The 20,137-nt window shown below is 42.9% G+C and overlaps 1 protein-coding gene and 1 pseudogene across 3 annotated transcripts in view; both read left to right on the forward strand.

Annotated features, from left to right (window-relative positions):
* Window positions 1-20,137, forward strand: part of COL9A1 (collagen type IX alpha 1 chain) — a 373,679-nt gene that overhangs the window by 255,341 nt on the left and 98,201 nt on the right. For all 3 annotated transcript variants that reach the window (XM_029595655.1, XM_029595654.1, XM_029595653.1), the window contains 3 exons: window positions 9,027-9,080; window positions 16,122-16,175; window positions 19,121-19,174. In XM_029595655.1, the coding sequence (XP_029451515.1) occupies window positions 9,027-9,080; window positions 16,122-16,175; window positions 19,121-19,174 (162 nt within the window). The remainder of the gene's footprint in view (window positions 1-9,026; window positions 9,081-16,121; window positions 16,176-19,120; window positions 19,175-20,137) is intronic.
* LOC115088916 lies at window positions 8,943-9,113 on the forward strand (annotated as a pseudogene).

Below are 20,137 nucleotides of genomic sequence, written 5' to 3' on the forward strand. Positions count from 1 at the left end.
TTTCAGGGTCACACCTTTACAGGGCCAAAAGAAGGAAAAACAGCCTCTGCTTTTTCAACATTAAATTTCCCAGATGTGCTATAAGGACAAAAAAAAATTATTTTCGTTTTGCAGCCATCATCTCCTCCTTCACAAAACATCCTGTTGGCAAAGCTAAAAATACTTAACTTATGATTGAACAATCAGTATCATGTCCCAGACTCCACTGCAATCTTTTCTTTTCATCTGCCCCAGTCTTTTTGTCCAAATCTAACTCAGCCAATTTTTGGCACAATAGTGCCCGCATCAGGGGAAATAAATCTGAAAGCTAGAAACAAGTGCATACGAAACCTAATGTTGCATTAGGAAAAAAACATTTCAGCCCACTGGGAATGAAGCTATAAAACAATGAGGAAAAAGCTCAGTTACTCTTCTTTTATATAGAGTCACATGGGATTCCAAAGCAAATCAGTCGCATATTTATTTATTTATTTATTTTATTTAGACATTTTATATACCGTCGTTCCATGTAGCAATCATAACGGTTTACAATAATGACATTCATAGCTATAAATCAGCAAAAGAATGATGGATTACATAGGAAGTGTTCATTATCAGGAATTAACATCTATCAGTTTAATTATTCAAATACAGCATAAGTGTCAAAACAGGGGTGGGGGGCGCGCAGGGGCTATGGCCTACCCAAAATTTCCACTAGCAACAGAAGGAGCAATCTCATTGGTGGCAAGTGGGACGCCTTTCCCCTTGTTGCCGCGATCCCTTCACTCACATTGCCTGATCCTAACAAATCAGAAGACTGCGACCTTGCAGTACTTCCGTTCACTTTCTCCTTCTCAGCTGCCGGGGCCTGAATAATGTCATCAAGAACTGATAGCTGAGGAGGAGGAGAAAGCACCATGTGAAAAGGTCTCCATCCTCCGCAAATATGTCTGGCTGTGCTGTCATGAAGCCTGTCCTGTGGCGGCCAAAGAAGAAGCCCAGGCAGTGGTGGAGCCCATCCTGTAGCAGCAGAAAAAGCAGTCCAGACCGCCACGGAGCCTATCCCATAGTGACTGAAAATGAGGCCTTGGCCTGCTTGCATGCATATGTGTGTATGAGAGAGTGCCAGTTTGTATGTGTGTGTGAGAGTGCTTGCCTGTGTGTGAGAGTGCTTGCCTGTGTGTGAGAGTGCTTGCCTGCCTGTGTGTGAGAGAGTGCCTACCTGCCTGCCTGCATGTGTCAATACCTTCCTGCCTGCCTGTGTGTGTGTGAGAGTGCCTGCGTGCATGTATCTGGGTGAGTGTCTGCCTGAGAGTGTGTGTGTGTGTGAGCATATGAGGAATGCTTTAGAGAATTAATATGTATGAGAGTGAGAGAGAGACAGAATAAAATTTATGTGGCCATTCAGCTCCAATCCATAACACACTCAGGGTGACTGGCCATCAAAAGATCCCAAGTGGGAGATTTTTAAATCTTTAATAGTTGTAATTTTTGGATGTTATTTGATGTGTCTGCTGTTTTGAAGTATTTTATTGCTTTTGGGGAAAATATTAAAACAGTTATGTGAGTTTTTAGTTATTGGTTCTGTTAATTAGATGACACAATTTTTTATATGGTGAAGTGTAGGGGAAAATATCCTGCTTTGCTCCCATTGTTAGAGCGCTGTTTGTGTGTTGGATGTGGGGAGGGTGGGGGGTGGTGGTGGTAGTCTGTGTTCACAAATAGTTACTTAGTATTGACATTTCTCTTAGTAATGCTGTTTTGGTTGTTTCCTCTTTTACCACTATGTGAGGTTTTCTAGCATCAAGCATTTAACTGGTTTGGGAATTAATAATTATTCCAGAGGTGACCAACTCCAGTCCTCAAGAGCCACAAATAGGCCTAGTTTTCAGAATATCCACAATAAATATGCATGAGATTTGTATACAATGGAGGCAGTGCATGCAAATCTATCTCCTTCATATTCATTGTAGATATCTTGAAGACCTAGCCTGTTTGTGACTCTCATGGACCGGAGATGGCCACCTCTGAATTATAGTCTGATTGATGTGAAGAATGTATATAAGACAGAATGACATTAACTGTAAAAGTAATGTACAAAAATTGCAGTGGGAACATAGGCGGAGCTTGCAGCAGAGTTGGGGGCGGAGTTACATAGTATCGTAGTAACATAGTAATGACGGCAGAAAATGACCAAAATGGTCCATCTAGTCTACCCAGCATGCTTCCCAAGGCAGTAAGAAATTGACAAACTGGGTCAGACCAAGGGTCCATTAAGCCCCGCATCCTGTTTCCTACAATGGCCAATCCAGGAGTTTGGGTAGAGCTTGGCTGGCTCCGCAATAAAAAAAACATTCCACTGCCTCTGATATTCAGAGACCATATGATGATATATACCAATCAAAAACATAATGTAGAAAAAGCAATTTGAAAAATAAGACACTGTGAAAGATGATTAGAAAAATATTGGTGACAGGCTGATATATCCCTATCTGTACACCACTACATATGATTTCTTCCTTATAATAACTGATTTATAGGCGTTAATTAACATTCAAGAGTTGTGCCTTTTGTTGTTTTGTAATGCTGGGGAAAAGGGGTAAGCAATTGATAGGATTCCCAAGAGTTTCAGTAATATTTCTACATTTTTTGAGGTTGGCAACTGTGTCACACCCCCAGGAACCCAGCACCCAGAGGAGTGCATATGGGTATATATATATATATATATATATATATATATATATATATATGTGTATGTGGATGTATGTGAATGCCTGTATATGAATGTATAACTCGCTCCCTCTCCCCTATTCTCACACATACACACTCACACCTTCCCTTCCCTTCCCTCTCATACCTCCTCCCCTCTCTCACTTACCCCTTCTCCTCCCTCTCATACACAGCTACTCACTCCCCTCTCCCCTCCCTCCATTCATGCTTACTTTTATCTCCGCCCTTTTCTGGCACCCCCTCTCTTCACCCTCACCTGTCCTCTCCCATCTCATTCAGTCTCCCCCTCTCCATCAGTACCTTGCCTTTTGATCTTTTACTGGTGGGGCCTGGCCTCTCTGTTATCAGCTCTTGCCAATGTTGAGGTCCGGCATCTCTTCTCCTATTGACGGAGTTTGGCCTCCTTGCCAGTGGCGGTGGTCGGGTGGGTCTTCTCCCACTGGTGGGGTCTGAGCTCCTCTGTCAGTGGCTGACATCTTGCTTGTGAGACCTGGGAAATTCCACCAGCCTTTCTGCCTCCTGTACGATGAAAAAAACAAAAGAAAAAGACTCTGTGTTGGATCTGCGCTCTTGAAGGACAAGCTTGGGGTAGCTGGAAAAACTAGCTTGGTGGGCTGAGAGTGGAGTGTGGATCGTATTTTGGGGACCCTTACTTTAATGTTTAGTAATCACCTTTTTTTGTGTTTTATTTTATCTTTTTTACATTTATGTACCTGGTGATTCCTCTGGTTTGTTTGCAAGCTGAAGTATTGGAATCTACCATTTTGCATTGTAAAAATCTTGGAAATGTATTTCACAGTGATGAGAGTAGGTCTGACATAAGTTCTTCATTAACAGTTTCTCATTTGGTTGAAGCCAAATGTGCTGTATTGTTTTACACATTCATAGAAGTCAGGGCTACCAATTGGCTCCATTTTTTGGGTTGAGCTGATTCAGTACTAGCTTTAATCCATCGTATACATAGCTTTGTAGTTCTGACTTCCCTAAGAAAAGACTATGAATGCAGTAGCGTAAAACCAGGACTCCAGCATTCTATCCTGTAAAAATGCAACCAATTGTTAACCCTAGAGCAGTGGTTCCCAACCTTTTGTACCGCAGCTCACTCAGCACTGAGTTTATTCCTTTCCTTCCCTTCCCATTTCCACCTCCTGGTGTCATCTTCCCTCTGCCACTCCTCCCTGGCATCATCACTTTTCCTTGCCTCTCACCCTTTGGCATTACCATCATTCTATCTCCTCCCTCTCCACTGGCATCACTACATTCCTTCCTGCCTCCCCCTCTCCTCCTGGTATCATCACCTTCCCTTCCCTTCTTTCCCCCCTCCCCACCCAGCTTCACCACCAGCCTTTACTTTTCTTCTACCATCTCTGGCGGCACCATTTCCCTTTCTTCCTCCCCAGTATCAACACCTTCCCTATCTTTCTTGCCCTACCCTGGCCCCTGCTGGCAGCACCACCTCTCTTCCCTCTTCCCACCTGGCATTACAACCTTCCCTACTCTTCTCTCACACCCTGGCACATCCATTCCCTCTCTGCCCTACTCACCTTGCATCACCACTTCCCTTCCCTCCCACCGGCATCACCACCATCCCTTCCCTTTCCTCTCCCCATCTGGCATTACCATTGTCCCCTCCCCCCTCGGGGTCATCTCCAATGCTCCTGTCCTGTTGCTGTCTCCTCTGCCTGCTTCCAGCTGTTCAAGTTGGAACCATGTGAGGTCCCGCAGTTTCTCAAGCCAGCAGATGAGGGAGCAGCGGGTAAAGAGTGCTGCTTGCTGATTCATCCTGCTGGTGGGGAGGAGGGGGCCATCGTGCAGAAGATGTGGGCTGGAAAGACTTTGCTGCTGGCAGTGATAATGGCGGTGACCCACTCCCCATCTCCGTGGGGTGCCAAAAGTTTGCAGCACCCTCATTTTCCCCTTGGCACACCTGTGCCCTAGAAAAAATGGGCCATCATAAAAACAAACCAAGCATAAGCATTTAGGATACAGGTGCTGCTGACCAGTAGTTGTTTATTTCATACAATGTGTGTCTTCAGATAATAAACATGAGCAGCACTGACATTAACAATTGTAGCAGAGCACAGTTAAAAGCAGCAAAGTAAAAGTAAAATGACTTTCAGCAACAATAAACCAATACGTCATTTGTGGCTGTTGCAGATATAACCACCAGAGTTTGACTCATGAGATTGGAGAACAGTAAGAATTAAGTATGCTCTGGTCTTTGCAAACCTGTTTGTTATGACCGTTGGTCGCAGACGGCTGTGACCGATTCAACTCACGTCATGTCTTGCCCTGCTTTCCTCTCCGGGTCAACTCGTGGCTAGGGCTAGCCGCTACCGCCGCATACCTCCAGGTTCTCAAGGCTCCTCATGGGGGCCGGGATGCTGCCACCACCCACGCCGACTCCACGCCTTCCTAGGCGCGTACGCGTGTGCCACTGGGCCTCCCTTTAAAGGCCCAATGGCGGGAACCTCTGGCATCCCCGACTGATGACATCACAAGGTTGGGATTCATAAGCACCTCCCTCACCCTTTGCTAGTTGACTTGGCAACGAGTTCCATCGCCTGGTGCTTGCTCCTGTCTCCTCAGACCTGTGGTTCCTGTACCGGATCTATCTGTGGCTCTGGACCCTGGCTCGGGTTACCCGCTCCTCGGAGGCCTGCTTGCGCTCCAGTTGGAGACCTGCATGTAAATAGCACACATTGTTGAGATGGGGGTGTTTAGTGTGCTCTTGGGCCTCAGCTCAACCCCAGACGAATACAGGGCCGAACCGAGGGGTGACCTCATGTCCCAGCATGGCTAAACACGGTCTTACCCTCTGCTGGGCCTGCAAGCTCCCAGAGCCAACAACAAATGATGTTGGTAGGGGAATGGTCCTCCAACTGTTCCGAGCCCTTTCGGACCTGCCTCTTGATCGGCAAGGAGCAGCAGGCCGGCCTCAGGTTGAGGGCATATGGAGGCCTTGACACGTAGACAGGACTATGATTGATGCAAGGGCATCTTGGACGAGACTGGGTTGATGCGACGGCATCACAAGCATGACGAAGAACATCCAAACAAGACAAGACGTAAGGCAGGAGGACATTGGCACTGTCTCTCAGGGCGCCCTACTCAGCCCACCCGCAGGACTGAGTCATGGACCACCCTGTCCCAGGGGAGCGGGACAAGCGCAGGGAAGACCCAGGCAAGGCGGAGCTCCAATGACAAAGCCGGTGTAATCCGAAGTTTCCCCCATGGCTGGTGGGAACAGAGACTCAGGAGCACAGGGACAAATCCCACCTGCAGGCCACTCCATTCTCGGGCACGACACCATCCGAGAACCACGGCTTAGCAGGAACAGAAGGCTCAGGAGCACCAAATGAAGACGCAGGGAAGAACATCCTGGCAGGCAGACACATCAGGATGAGGACGATCATGGTGGAACATCAGGACATGGTCAGGGACCTCAGGCAAGACACGAAGACGTGGTATAAAAGCAGACAAGACGAGGAGCTCCACGAAGAACAGAAGACCTTACAAGGCTCTGGCAGGCAGGAGCCTCCAGAGGGAAGTCACTCTGATGCAAGGCAATGAACAGACTGACGGAGCAGCTCTATTTAGGGCTAAAGCAGGAAGTCCCATTAAAGGTGTGGCCAGCACACTTCCTGTGCCTGGCCCTTTAAATCATGCAGAGAGGCGCACGCCGGCGCCTAAGGAACAGGAAACAGGGGCTGTGCAGGACCGTGGACAGCGGCCTGCACAGCATCTGTGCGTACAGATGCAGGCAGGGCCTGAGGAGCAGGCCCTGACGTCGGCAGCGGCTCCAGCCACTGCGGGGAGCCCCGGGGGCGGCTCCAGCCACCGGATGGGACCGGGGCTTGTGGCCTAGCGCCGCGAAGATGCTGGTGTCATCGGGGGCAGTCTTGGCCCCGCCGTGAGGGGCAGGAAGGCCGCGGTTCCGACCACGGAGGAGGAGAACTTCCAGGGCGGCCTCCGGGCTGCATGGGCAGCGACAGTCTGCGGCGCCAGCCGCACAGGAGGCCCAACAGCGGCGTCCTGCCGCGTCTTGTGAAGAAGGGCAGGGTGGTAAGTGAGCGCCTGCTCGCTGGGAAGCCCGCGGGCAGCGCAGTTCATAACACACATTAATCTGCTTAGTTTATGAGAATTAGCTAACACCCCTGCTAATGTGTGTTTAATGCTGATGCCTATAGGTATATTAAATGTAAAAAAAAACTTCACAAAATATCAAGTGTTAGACATTATTTTCACCTTATTTTTCATGTACCTAAAATTTTATTGGTTTCATAAATCATTTTGCCACTAGGAATGTTAATTTTTGATAAGAGTTGGTTGTAGGCAACATAAAACTGAAGCACAGTTCTAAACATGGACACATGTAGGCAATTTGGGTAGTTTTTTGGTGTATGTATGTGAGTCTCGGAAATGTGGACAATAGATCTATTGGCTCCCTCACCATCTGCTGCTTGGCTTCTTTCCCAGAGATGACAATAGGAAAATCCCATTGCAGCAGTCATGCAAAGTGCGGGTATCAAAAATAAAATTAAGTTTTTACATTGCATCCTTTTGTTATTACTGTTTATGTACCACAGCGAGCTCCATCATGTAACACGTTAACAGATAAATGTTCTCAGTTCAACAATCAAATATTTACTGTTCAAAACTTGAAGTGGAGCAGCTGGTTAACAAACAGAAATTAACTATGAAATCCCTTTGCACGCTTCCTTCAGTACAGAACATTACAGGTCAGAGCACACCAAATAGAAAAGGAAAATGAGACAAGATACAGGAGCAATTCGGGAGTCCCTAATTAACAAACAGCAAGTGGACAGTAGTCTTTAGTGTGTAGTCCGAACTGACGATGGGGAGTAACTTTTAAGAGGATTCACAGGCGTAAATGTAGCCTGTATCATACCTACTGACAATTCGTTAACATACTGTATATTGTAGCTATTTTCTAAAGCCCACTTATGCTCAGTTTTAAGTGCGTACATCCTTTTGAAAATTACTCCTTAAGATTTTAAGGTTTCTGCTGTCTGAGGTATCAGCAGACAGACAGTCCCTGTACCCAGATTCCTGTCACTCTCTGGTCTTCTCCCATCCTTGCCCTGTCACTAAAGTTTCTTTGCCTTTGTCCCAAGCATGCTTGAAATCCTTCACTGGTTCCACTCCTATCTCTTCTGCTGGATTTTTGGTGTTTACTGCTCTCATTAAAAAAGTATTTCTTTGCTTTTCTATTGAGCCTCCTTCCTTTTAGTTTCTCTTTCAATCAGAAATGGTATCTTTTAGTATCTTGTCAAAGCATGTTTCTGTTTCTTTTAAAAAATATTGTGAGCAGAGTTCTGTCTGGAGGACAAGGGTTTATTTTTACCACTGAAATTGTTAGTAGGGCTATGTGAGTAGTCCCAGAATGAAAGCAAATAGATTGCAGCTTGGCAGTGTCTTCTGTTTGTAGAAATGTGAGAGCTTGCCTTAGTAATTGTCATAAAAATTCTCACAAATTGGCAAAATCCTAGCGGAAAATTGGTAAGATTCCTTGAATATCACAATGCTGATTATTACTAGTTGGCGCTATCAATTTAGGTTATGTTTTCAGGGCTATTGACAAAATGCAAATGGGGTACATAGTATTGCAACCCTATCACAATGTCCTGGGGAGATCATTATGGGGGTTATTTTTAAAATGTATGCAAGGCCTGGAAGCAGATTTTCAAAGGGAAGCTTTCTCTTTGAAAATTTGGGGTCTGGCGGCACCCTAGGTACTTCGGTACCCTTCTCCACCATAAATCAAAATGAAATCCCCACGCGTTGCTCGCTGGCTCCGCTCTCCGCTGCCAGCCCTGGTCTCTTTGCGGCACGTGTACTTCCCCCCCCCCCCCCCCGTGGGGGAAGGCAACTTTCAGTCCCCGATTTTTACCTGGGTGGAATCTTTTGAAGACTGCCCTCCCCATATTTAAAACAAAAAGGCTGCAGTTCCTGCTATTTGCTTGGACATTACCCAGGCTTGCCAGTGGGGCTGTTTCTGTTATCCGGGGCTGAGATGTGCCACAGATTGTTGGCAGGGCAGGCAATGTGAATCAGCCCTGGGGTGCTTTTTCTGGTATGTGCAGCGGGTTTCTCACACACATCTTTTTGTATATGAGCATCTTTTCATATTTTTGGGGTTTTTTGCAAGTCTTGTGTCTTTTCTCCAGCTCCCCACCCTGTCTGTGTCGCTTTATAAATAATAATAATAAATTGCTTCTCGGCCTTTTGGCTAATATCAAGTGTAGTATCTGTTCTTAACAGTTTAATAATAATAATGTGTTTTTGTTCTTCAGGGTGAAGAAGGTGAAGAAGGAGGTTCTGGTGAAATTGGTGCCCAAGGCCCTCCAGTAAAGTATTTTCATTAACAATATTGACTTCTTTTCATATTATTTTCTCCTTTTATAAAATGTAAGCCATTTCAAATAACATTGAAAGCAATTTTGAAGGTCTGGGTTTACGGGTAGAGAAAGAGTAAGGTACATTTGTTTAGCTTAAATCTCCCTTCCAAAAATATGAAGTGCCAGAGAGGGTTTATGTGAGTTCACATCTATAAAAGAGAGAGTATTCCTCCACACTTCTGTAATAAGGTTTCAGAGTTTCAATTTGTCTTAAATAGAGTTTCTCCCACAGTGTTAGGAGTTTCAAGAGTGAAATAAATACCGAAGAGCTAAGGAATATGCAAGGACACTTCACATTTCAGTTCCTGCTTACGTTAGTATGGTATATCATGAGAACTTCAGCACAATCTTTCACATTTGTAATAGGATTGGCAGGTAACCCAGTAACTCTCATGCACATGAGCTGGACCCTACTGGTAGTGCAATTCCAGTTGCGGCTGTTCAGATCAAAACACACGAGGCTTGTTCTTCCCAAGCAATTCTCGTGCGTTTCAAAATCAAAGCAGAGTATAATCAAACGTTAACAGAGTACAGTCAGTCTGTTTATAGTCCGTCCAAATGCCATTATTAGACTTCTGAAAATCATTTCCCATCTTTACCCACGTTCAAAGGAGAAAAGAAAGGAACTGTTATCCTCTGTCTCATCTCTGGAGACCATTTATGATTCTAAGTAACTGTACAAGAGTCCCTTGTTGGAAATGAGCCCTCCCTTTTTCTCCAGCCAAGAAGTTAACTCAATAGCAGGACTACTTGTCCTTCCATATTAAGCTCTTGTTTTGTACCTCTATCCCAGATAAGCCCCACACTGGGCTGATCTGGAGAACGATCCAAATGAAAAATAACAAGAGATCCCATACATATTGTAGGGCTTAGTGTGCCGGCTTGCAGGCAGGTCTTGGAATAAAGCAATTGAAGTTGCTTTAACCAGGCACCATTTTGAGAACAGCTGCTGGAGTTCCTCTCTCCCCTAGGTGTCGCCTTCCCACCACCCTGCAGGAACATCCCACATGCTAACAGAGCTCAGGGGTGCACAGGATTGTATTACTAATGTCTCATTTTAGGATGTTGATTTTAAATAGTCGGGGTGTGCAAGAAAAAACAATTTTATTTTTTCATCATTTTTTTAATGTGGGGGGTTTTCATTTTGTTTTATGCTGATTTCTGTTCACTTAGTTTATTTGAAATGAAATAAACATCAAAAAGTACAGGAAGAAAAAAATGGAAAAATTTTAAAAAATTGGAACCTCCTAGGTCTTGCCTCATGCCTGCTATCCACGCCACATCTCTTACTCTTTCTATGGGGTTTGTGAAGTCCAAATGGTATAGGAATGACCCCTAGTCACACCTGCCCTGCTGGGACCTGATTTGAAAATAGTGATTTTGTTGAAAGGCCATATAGCATGATTTGCATGATTCAGCTCATTAGCAGTTTTGTATAAGTTTTTCCAGTGTCTTCACAGATGCATAATTACATTTAAAAAGATGGAAAATAGTACATGTAAAATTTTTAAATGAGTGTTATTAGCTGCTTTCCATGCATTATCACATTTTGTGATTTAGCCTCTGTGAGGGAGTCCATAAAGAAACTCCTTCAAACCAACTTAAAGGACTGGTCACAGGTAGCTGGCCAGATCCTCCTTAAGGATCAGCACTGCAAGGGATTCCGGTCCAGGGGAGTTCCCTTTAGCCAGGGGTTAAGTTGGCAGGTGCAGAGAGAGCTTGAGGAGGCCCCAGAAAGCAGGGTGAGATTACAAGGACCTCCCCTAACTAAAGATTTGTTCATCCTTGAAATAAGGTGAGCTATATTGTTCTGTTGTAACTTCTAAAGTGAAGGCATGCTGCCGATTTATTTGAGTTAAACTCACTGTAATTAAAGTGCACTGACATCACAGCCAGAGTCTACTTGGTGTTTCCTCTGGCTGTTATCAAGCCATTCACTGCTCGAGCTAACACAGCCTCAAAGTAATTTAATTTGGCTATTTTTAAAATGGATTAAATAATTTTATGCTGGTCAGTTTCATTTGCCATTAACTTGATGTACAGATATAGGTAAATGTCCAGAGTTTGAAAAGGACCATACATTTCAGGGGAACTAGATCCATACTTTCACCAAGAACAACAAATAAACTCAGATTCCAAAGATAACACACACACAGTGATAATCAGAACTGACTCCAGATTATGGAGAACAAATAGCTGGAGAATAGTAATGAGTCAGCGTTCAAAAACACAGATGCAATTCAAGCATCAGGGGATAAAAACAGTAATAATGAGGAACCCATTGAAGCAGAAGGTTTTCATTGAAGCAAAGAAATTTTCATATATTCTTAACCTCACACAGCTAGGATCTGAATTTGTTACAGCCACTAACATGACTAACAGGAAGTGTGTGTGAGATACAGGCACAGGAGGAGAGACCAACCAGTAGTACTATAATATTTATTATTACTAGTAGTAAATGCCCATCCAAGAACAGAAGAATACTGTGCGGTATAAGAGGTACAAAATGGAGTTGTGTGGTAATAGAGAGTGCAGCTGAGCTTGAGTGCACTGTGTGGTGGTAGAGAGGGGATTGGACAATTCAGAGAGAGAAAGAGAGGGGCGGAGTTCAATTTCCAAATGTGGTACTAGACAGTAGATTGGACTACAGTGAGAGAGAGACTGGCACGGAGCTGCTGAGTACAGGGAAAGAGAGGGGTGGAGCTCAATTTCCATACCGAGAAAAAGGGAACGGAGCTGGAGAGTACAGGGAGGGAGAGGGGCGGAACTCAGTTTGCATATCAGCAATGCAGGTGCGCAGCAGCTTTGCTCTTTATTATAGTTAGATTAGCCGTTAAGTCCGTAACAACGGGCTACATTAAAAAATTTTTTTCGGTCCATTTCCTTCCCCCTCCTCATTCTCCCCTCCCCCTCTATTCTCCCTCCCACCTCCCCCCTCTAGTCTCCCTCCCTCTCTCCTCCCCCCTCCCCTCGGTCACTTCCTCCTCCCTCCCCTCAGTCACTTCCTCCTCCCTCCCCCCTCAGTCACGCCCTCCTCCCTCCCTCCCCCTCTCTCAGCTCATTCACAACCCCTTTGGATGGCACAAACAGAAGATCTCCGGGGGACGTCCCTCCCTCCCTCATGCGCGCTGCCACCGCTCCTCGCCGCCGCCATGTTTTCAAAGAGCTGACGCTCTGCTCTGACCGACGTGTTCGCCCGCACATGCGCAGTAGAGCTGCTGTCTACTGCGCATTTGCGGCACGTCGGTCAAGCCTCATTTATCAAATAGATAAACTTGGTAGATAAACAAAGCACAAAATTTAAAATCTGGGGTAAGCCAGCTCTACCCAGAAACTTCTTTCCAAGCCTAGCTACCAAAATGAACAGGATTATCTCTCACTCAAGCCATTCTATTCCCCACTTTGGCCAGAAGGGAAGCAAGCAAGAATGCCGATGCCTGGTCTGTAGTTAGTTGCTGTCACTGCTGCTAGAAGCGCTCTCTGATGCTGCGGTACTGTGTGTTGGTTTTTCACACACACATTATGATGGTACATTTTTTGCACAGTGTGCCAAGCCGGAGTTTTTCTCTTATCTTCCCTACTAGTAGTAGAGCTTATTTGATCTGATGCTTGAATATTGTGTACAATTCTGGTCGCCGCATCTCAAAAAAGATATAGTTGCGATGGAGAAGGTACAGAGAAGGGCAACCAAAATATAAATGGGATGGAACAGCTCCCCTATTAGGGCTGTTCAGCTTGGAGAAGAGACGGCTGAGGGGGGATATGATAGAGGTCTTTAAGATCACGAGAGGTCTTGAACGAGTAGATGTGACTCGGTTATTTACACTTTTGAATAATAGAAGGACTAGGGGGCATTCCATGAAGTTAGCAAGTAGCACATTTAAGACTAATCGGCGAAAATTCTTTTTCACTCAACATACAATAAAGTTCTGGAATGTGTTGCCAGAGGATGTGGTTAGTGCAGTTAGTATAGCCGGGTTCAAAAAAGGTTTGGATAAGTTCTTGAAGGAGAAGTCCATTAATGGCTATTAATCAATTTTACTTAGGGAATAGCCACTGCTATTAATTGCATCAGTAGCATGGGTTCTTCTTAGTGTTTGGGTAATTGCCAGGTTCTTGTGGCCTGGTTTTGGCCTCTGTTGGAAACAGGATGCTGGGCTTGATGGACCCTTGGTCTGACCCAGCATGGCAAGTTCTTATGTTCTTAGGAAATAGGAGAGATATCTTTGCAGGCATATGTGGGAGCGCATTTCTCATGCTCGAGAATATACTATCCTTGATTAGTCATGCAGCTTGTTAACCTGTTAAGAGGAAATATCTTTTTTTAGGTGGTTATTAGATCGCCATGTTCCATGCCAAATGTTCTTAAAGCTGCTGGGCACAGTTCTCCTCTTCTGTTTAACTGTGTTCATGATGATATCCAGAAGTCTTTTCTGCATACTGGCATAAAGCAGGAAAGAAGCTGACAATCCTTAACCTAGCCAAGCCTCACTAACTAGGCCTCATGCTAATGCTCAAGTCTAACCCAGCTCTGTGCTAACCCCTCACAAATTAAGTGATACAGAACTCAAGTACGACAAACAGGCAAGTACCAGAATCAAGAAATAGGATTATTATGGAAAGAAAAGAAAGCAGAGCATGGAAAATACACAGCAAAGGCTGTGTGGGAACTTTTCTCCATTCCGAGAAAATGGAAGTGCATCTTTAAAAATTTAGGCAATTAGAAATAAAATATTTTTTCAAGTTAAAATACCAGTAATTGTTCCTATAATAAAAAAAAAATATATATAGAAACAGTCCCAGTCAAAACATTTTCCACTTAGATACCTGTAATGCTTAGTGTCTGATTAGATATAGAAATAGCATTCCATTTAGATATCTAGCAGTTTGCAAATTGCATCTTGATTCACAACTGAGGGTAATTATTTTAAGATTAGCAGAATATATATGTTTTTAAATAAATAAAATACTCTTGGAAAATGTGCTAGATGTCTAATGTTGATAGCTGGGTAAGTATAGATTGTAGACATCTAACATTTGTTTGAGCTTTTGAAAATGTAGCGCATAATGTGTTAAGGACTGGAGTTAGATACTGTGAGGTCAGTATTAAGATATAGCTGGCTAAGTAAGTGAGGTGCATAGACTTATCCGGCTAACTTTGCTGGGATATTCAGTGGTGCAGCCATGCCGCTGATTATACCCGGAAAAATATAAAGTTAACTGGATAAGATAACCAGCTAATTTTACACCTGCTTATTAATAGCAGGTCTAAAGTTACCAAGACACCTTGTCTAGATAACTTTGAATGTTGTTACTTATCCTCTAAGTTAGCCGAATAAGTCGGCCCATTCCAGTTATGCCCCTGAAATGCCTCTTTTATCTGGTTAGATCTTAGCTGGATAATGACTTATCTGGCTAAAATATAGATGGATAAGAGGCTGAATATACCAGAACTTTCCATTTAGATGGATAAGTTTAGGTTATCCGTCTTAAGTGGCTTTTGAATATCTACCTCTATATATCTCGTAACCCAAAGCTAGGCAACATTTAGGGCATGTCACCAAACTTTTTCCCCATAGACAGACTGGGAGAAAAGCCTTTGTAAATTAGGTCCTTAGTCTGTAAGTTTAGTTGTTAACTAACAATTGTTTTAAAAACCTGCCAGCTGTTTCCAGACTGTATTGCTAGTTTTTCTTTTTTTGTTTATAATAATTTATACTTGTGCGGTTCTTGTACAATAACTGATAGTCATTCTGCTATGCTCATATGCTGAGTGTGCTCTTCAAATGCCCAGCACCTATAGGACAGTGGGGTTCCATGCCTGGCCCTTTCATATGACATAAGCTACCCATTTATGCTTTCTAAAATGGCTACATGTTATAATTTTCTCTGCTGCCATTACTTTTCTTTTCCCTTTCTGTATAATCCATACCTTTTTTTTCAGATTTGTTACAAATGAAACAAAATATACCATTATTTTTTATAACTATGGATTGCAATATTTTATGTTACTCTGGATTGGTGGTGGTTAAATATTGGAATTTAAAAAAATATAAAGTTTTGATTTGAATAAATCAATTACTGTTGAATTTCTTAATACTTCTGTGAGGCTTTCAAAAGAACCTTTTTTTTTTTTTTTTTTTTTTTGAGATGGCTAAAAATTGGAAAATGCATTCGCATGGATGCACAAATTATGCAGACTAATGGGCATAGAAGCAAACATTCATTCAAATTGATGCTTAAGCATCTAACACTTTGAAAAGCAATTCCTCTGTTAGATGTTCCAAAGCTTCTGCATCTAAATGGGGTATTTTCAATACTGAGATTGGATTTCTAGTGATCTTTGAAAATTCATTCCACATTGTTATGGCAAATATTTAAATGCATAACTTTGGGCTTAGAAGCATGACAGCAAAACTTTGAAAGGTTTTAGACCTTTATGTACAAATAAATAAAGTTGGGATAGACAGAATGTATTTCTGACCAAGGCATAGCAATAAATTGGTTAGGAAGTTATTCAATTAATTTATACTATTTCATAAAATGGTGGACTATTTATTTTCATCTACTTTGCCAGAATAGATAACGCAATATTAACCTTTTATAGAAATCACTGCCAAACATACTTAGCAGTCTGTATTTATCAGAAAGAGTCCTCTTGGCCCAGTTATGTGGTTCGGGCCATGGTACTGTGGCACAGGATACCTGGGTGTTGGCACCCTCTCTGTGGTGGTGAATCAGACTTGCATGCCAGTAGGAAATTAATTGCAATTATCTTCAGTTAAAAGTTTACTTTCTAACATCGACATTATTGCACAAAGGTTATCTTTTTGGGTTTTAAAACCTTGCAGGATTTTGGTATATTTATCATTACTGTTGCCTATCTAAAGATGTTCAGAGAGTTTAAGGCAACTTGGTTGCTGCATAGTTTTAAATATAAACAGATAGTCAAAGATATTGTCACAACTATCTTTATTTTGCTATTGTCAGGGTCCTCAAGGTTTGAGAGGAATAACTGGCATAATGGGATCTAAAGGTGCCAAGGTAAAAAGCAATTTATTATTTTTAAACTCTAGCTATACTGATTGTATAAAATAGGAATTGGATTATATTTTTTTTTAATTCAGTGCAACCCATCTAACCAGTGCATGCTGAAGAAGTAAACATTTTTGGAAGAATATGTTGCCTATGCAAAAGAATGTATTTCTTATGTACAATAAGTAAAACTATAGCAGAAACTTGGAATGTTAAAGGATCAGACCAAGGCATCCAACACGAACACCACAAATGAACCCATTGTTGTAACATTATCTTTTTGTGGTGTAAACACTTTTTAATGGATGGGCTACATCCTAAAGGTCCAGAAAAGCATTTATATTTTGGGGCTGACTCCAACTGATTCTCTCCCCATGTTTCTGTCCCAAGGGGTAGACACTTGTCTATTGGGGGCAGGATGAGCTTCTAGGCCCAGGCAGGTAAAAGAAATCTACTTTCAGTTGTGTGCTACTCTGACTCTTTGGTGAAGGTAGATGTACAAGCCAGGCTGAACTCACTGGATGGGCATTCAGATAAAAGTTTACTGTAATTCGGGGGAAAATGATTAAGATGTATAAATAACACAAAGTTCAATTACATCTTGGTTTATGGATGGTCTGAGTACAGCTTTAAAGTTCTCTAACCTTGTGGAGGTGTCCCTCATTGTAGGGGTTTGAGATCTGCTTATCCTCTATGGGGTGGAATAAGTGTCCCAATGTGACCGGGGTATCCTAGCAAGGTTAGGGTTCCATTCTTTACAGTACCAGAAAGTCCAAAAGGAAATCCCAATCTCCAACCTGGCTGTGTCCTGTGCCCCAAGGTGGAAACTCCATTGGGGGTCTCTAAGGGTCTTCCTCCTCTTCTCTCCCTTGAACTCCTCTTCACCAACTGGCAGCAGGGGACCTTCTTGGAGGAAAGGTCTTTACTGGAAACAGTTCTTAAACTTCTAGTTCTGGGTAAGGAAGGGGGCAGAAAAATTACTTCCAACCCTTGCAGATGGTAAAACACAACAAAGGAATAAATACGGGAACATTGCATCGGTCTCTGCAACCTCCTCCATACTGAATATAGAGGTGTACAGATCCCTCCTGAATTCCTGGAGACGGGATCTCATCCTCCCCAAAACCTAACTCAAGAAAATGAGAAAAAAAGGCAAACATCTCTCTGTCTTTCTTTTTCTAGCCCTGATCAGTCGAATTGGCATGGGAGCTTCCTTATCTAGGCAGGGGGCCTAAACTTGGAGAGCGCACCCAAAGCACTCCTTTCTCTTCTAAAATCAAACCTACACTGCCCTGCTCTCCTAACTCCTAGTCTCCCACCTTGTGAACTGGGAAAAAAAACCCATTTCAGACAGCATCAAGGGAGTTGCTGAGAAGAATGGATTTTCCTCTAAAATGGGTAATCTAAGGTCAGGGAACTAGTGCCATCTAGTGCAGACCCAATGTTTTCTTAACTCTCGAGCTCTTCTTGTAGCATGCACTTCTAATACCCAGGGCTGGAACCTATCTCTGTACAGACAGCCAGCTCTTTCCTTCTAGAACTAATACCCATTTTCTCAGTTGATCATTGGATCCTGAAAGAAAATGGCCACCAGATCCCGTTCTTCTTCCTTTCGCTCTCTTTGCAGGGCTCTGTTTGCCACTTACCCCTTAAGCTTATTTGGGAATACAGAATGATGGTGTGCGTATAGCCAGCCTAGGGAGGTCACTTTTATAACAGCCCCATGTAGAAAGTACAGGCAGACTTCAGCTCACATTGAAAATTAGTAGGTGTACACGGAGCCTAGCATGACATACTCCCACACATTTACGCCTGCTTGGGAGCAGATGTAAATGTGTACCCATTAATGGTTTCCCTGCTCCTGGAATGGTGCTTTCAAGTATGCATACAAGTATACACAAAATTGCTCCCTCCCAGGACAATTTTCAATAAGCCCACTTACATTTATAAAAATCCATGTTTTATACATGAAAATGCCTTTGAAAATCAGGCTCATAAAATAGCTCAGAAGGTTTTTCTTTTTCATTTGAGAGTCCCAATGCTTTTACATTGCTTGTGGACATGGTAAAACAAAGTTAAGTAAAAGGACGGTAGTATGGTAAATAAAATGTTTTTAGGACTGACTGAGAAAACCAGCCCATATTCAACCTCAGTAACACTAGGGATGTGCACAGTCATTGTTTTTGTTTAGGTTTTTTTTTTTGTCTTCCTCTTGTTTGTTTCTTTTCATTTATCTAAAATTAAAAAGCAAAACAAAGGAAATTTAAAAAAATGGAAGGAAAGCAAAAAAAAAAAAAAAAAAAAAAGAAATGTTGGGTCCTGTTGGAGAAGCAAAAAAAAAAAAATAAATAAAATCAACCCCTCCCAGGCCTTACTCCAATCCCCCTCCCCATTCCATTGAACCCTCATACCAGATTTTTCTTTCTCTGTGGGGCAGGAGCAATTCCTGGTTGCTCTTGCTCCTTCTGTGGGATTGGTCAGAAACAGCACCAGCAAGCTGAAGCCAGCACCATTGTTAATTTCTCCCAAATGAAATGGCACTCGCCTGAATCTGGGCCTGTCCAGTGACATTTTGTACAGACGAAATTAACAATGGCACTGACCTCGATCTGCCAATATACGTACTACCGGTGGAGCAAGAGCGAGCAAGGATATCCTCTGACCCATGGAGAAAGAGAAAAATATGGTAAGTGGGTTTGGGAGGGTCAGATTTTTAATATTTTTTTTTTTACTGACTGTGAACATTAAAAAAACAAAAAAAAAAAATTGAAAATGAACAAAAGTTTGGTCAGCTTTCTTTTTGTTTTATTTTAAAATGAATTGAAACAAAAGGGGACGTTTTGTTAAAATTTCCTATTTTGTATTAAATTAATGCACATTCTTAAATAAAACTGTTATCGAGGATATGAAAGGAACAGGGCGTGCTATCTAATTTTTCTCTGTCTGGTTTACAGGGTGGTCGTGGTTTGGATGGTGAACCTGGTCCACGGGGCATTGCTGGCGCAACGGTAAGTAGAATTTTATGTCTCTTATCTTCTCTAAAAGTAATGGTAAATCTGAGGAAAGCATGCTGTGTGCTAGTAATAATATTCTGTATAGAATGCTGTACAAGATAAATGTGATCTTATAGCCTATATTATATGACATTATTTGCCAATCAAAAGTTAATAGATGGAGACCATCCACCATTTTGGCCGCCCTTCTCTGGACCGTCTCCATCCTGTCTCTATGTCCTCTGAGATACGGTCTCCAGAACTGAATATAGTACTCCAGGTGAGGACTCACCAAGGACCTGTACAAGGGGATTATCACTTCCCTTTTCTTATTATATATTCCTCTCTCTATGCAGCCTAGCATTCTTCTGGCTTTGGCTATTGCCATGTCACACTGCTTCATCGTCTTCAGGTCGTTAGACACTATCACCCCAAGGTCTCTCTTCTGCTCTGTGCACATTAGCCCTTCACCCCCAACACATATAGTTCTTTCGGATTACCACACCCCAGATGCATGACTCTGCACTTCTTGGCACTGAATCCCAGCTGCCATATCTTCGACCACTCTTCCAGCTTCCTTAAATACCATCTCATTCTCTGTATTCCTTCTGATGTGTACTCTGTTACAGATCTTTGTATCATCCGCAAATAGACAAATTTTACCTTCTATCCCTTCCGCAATGTCGCTCATGAAGATGTTGAACAGAACCGGTCCCAACACTGATCCCTGTGGCACTCCACGTAACACCATTCTTTCTTCAGAGTAGGTTCCATTTACCATCACCCGTTGTTTTCTATCCGTCAACCAGTTTGTAATCCACGCCAATACCTTGGAGCTGACTCCCAAGCTTCTCATTTTGTTAATGAGTCTTCTATGTGGGACCGTATCAAAAGCTTTACTGAAATCCAAATAAATTATATCGAGCACTCTTCCCTGATCCACTTCTCTAGTCACCCAATCAAAGAAATCAATTAGAT

This window comes from Rhinatrema bivittatum, chromosome 3, assembly GCF_901001135.1.
Source record: "Rhinatrema bivittatum chromosome 3, aRhiBiv1.1, whole genome shotgun sequence".
In the NCBI taxonomy this organism is placed as follows: Eukaryota; Metazoa; Chordata; class Amphibia; order Gymnophiona; family Rhinatrematidae; genus Rhinatrema; species Rhinatrema bivittatum.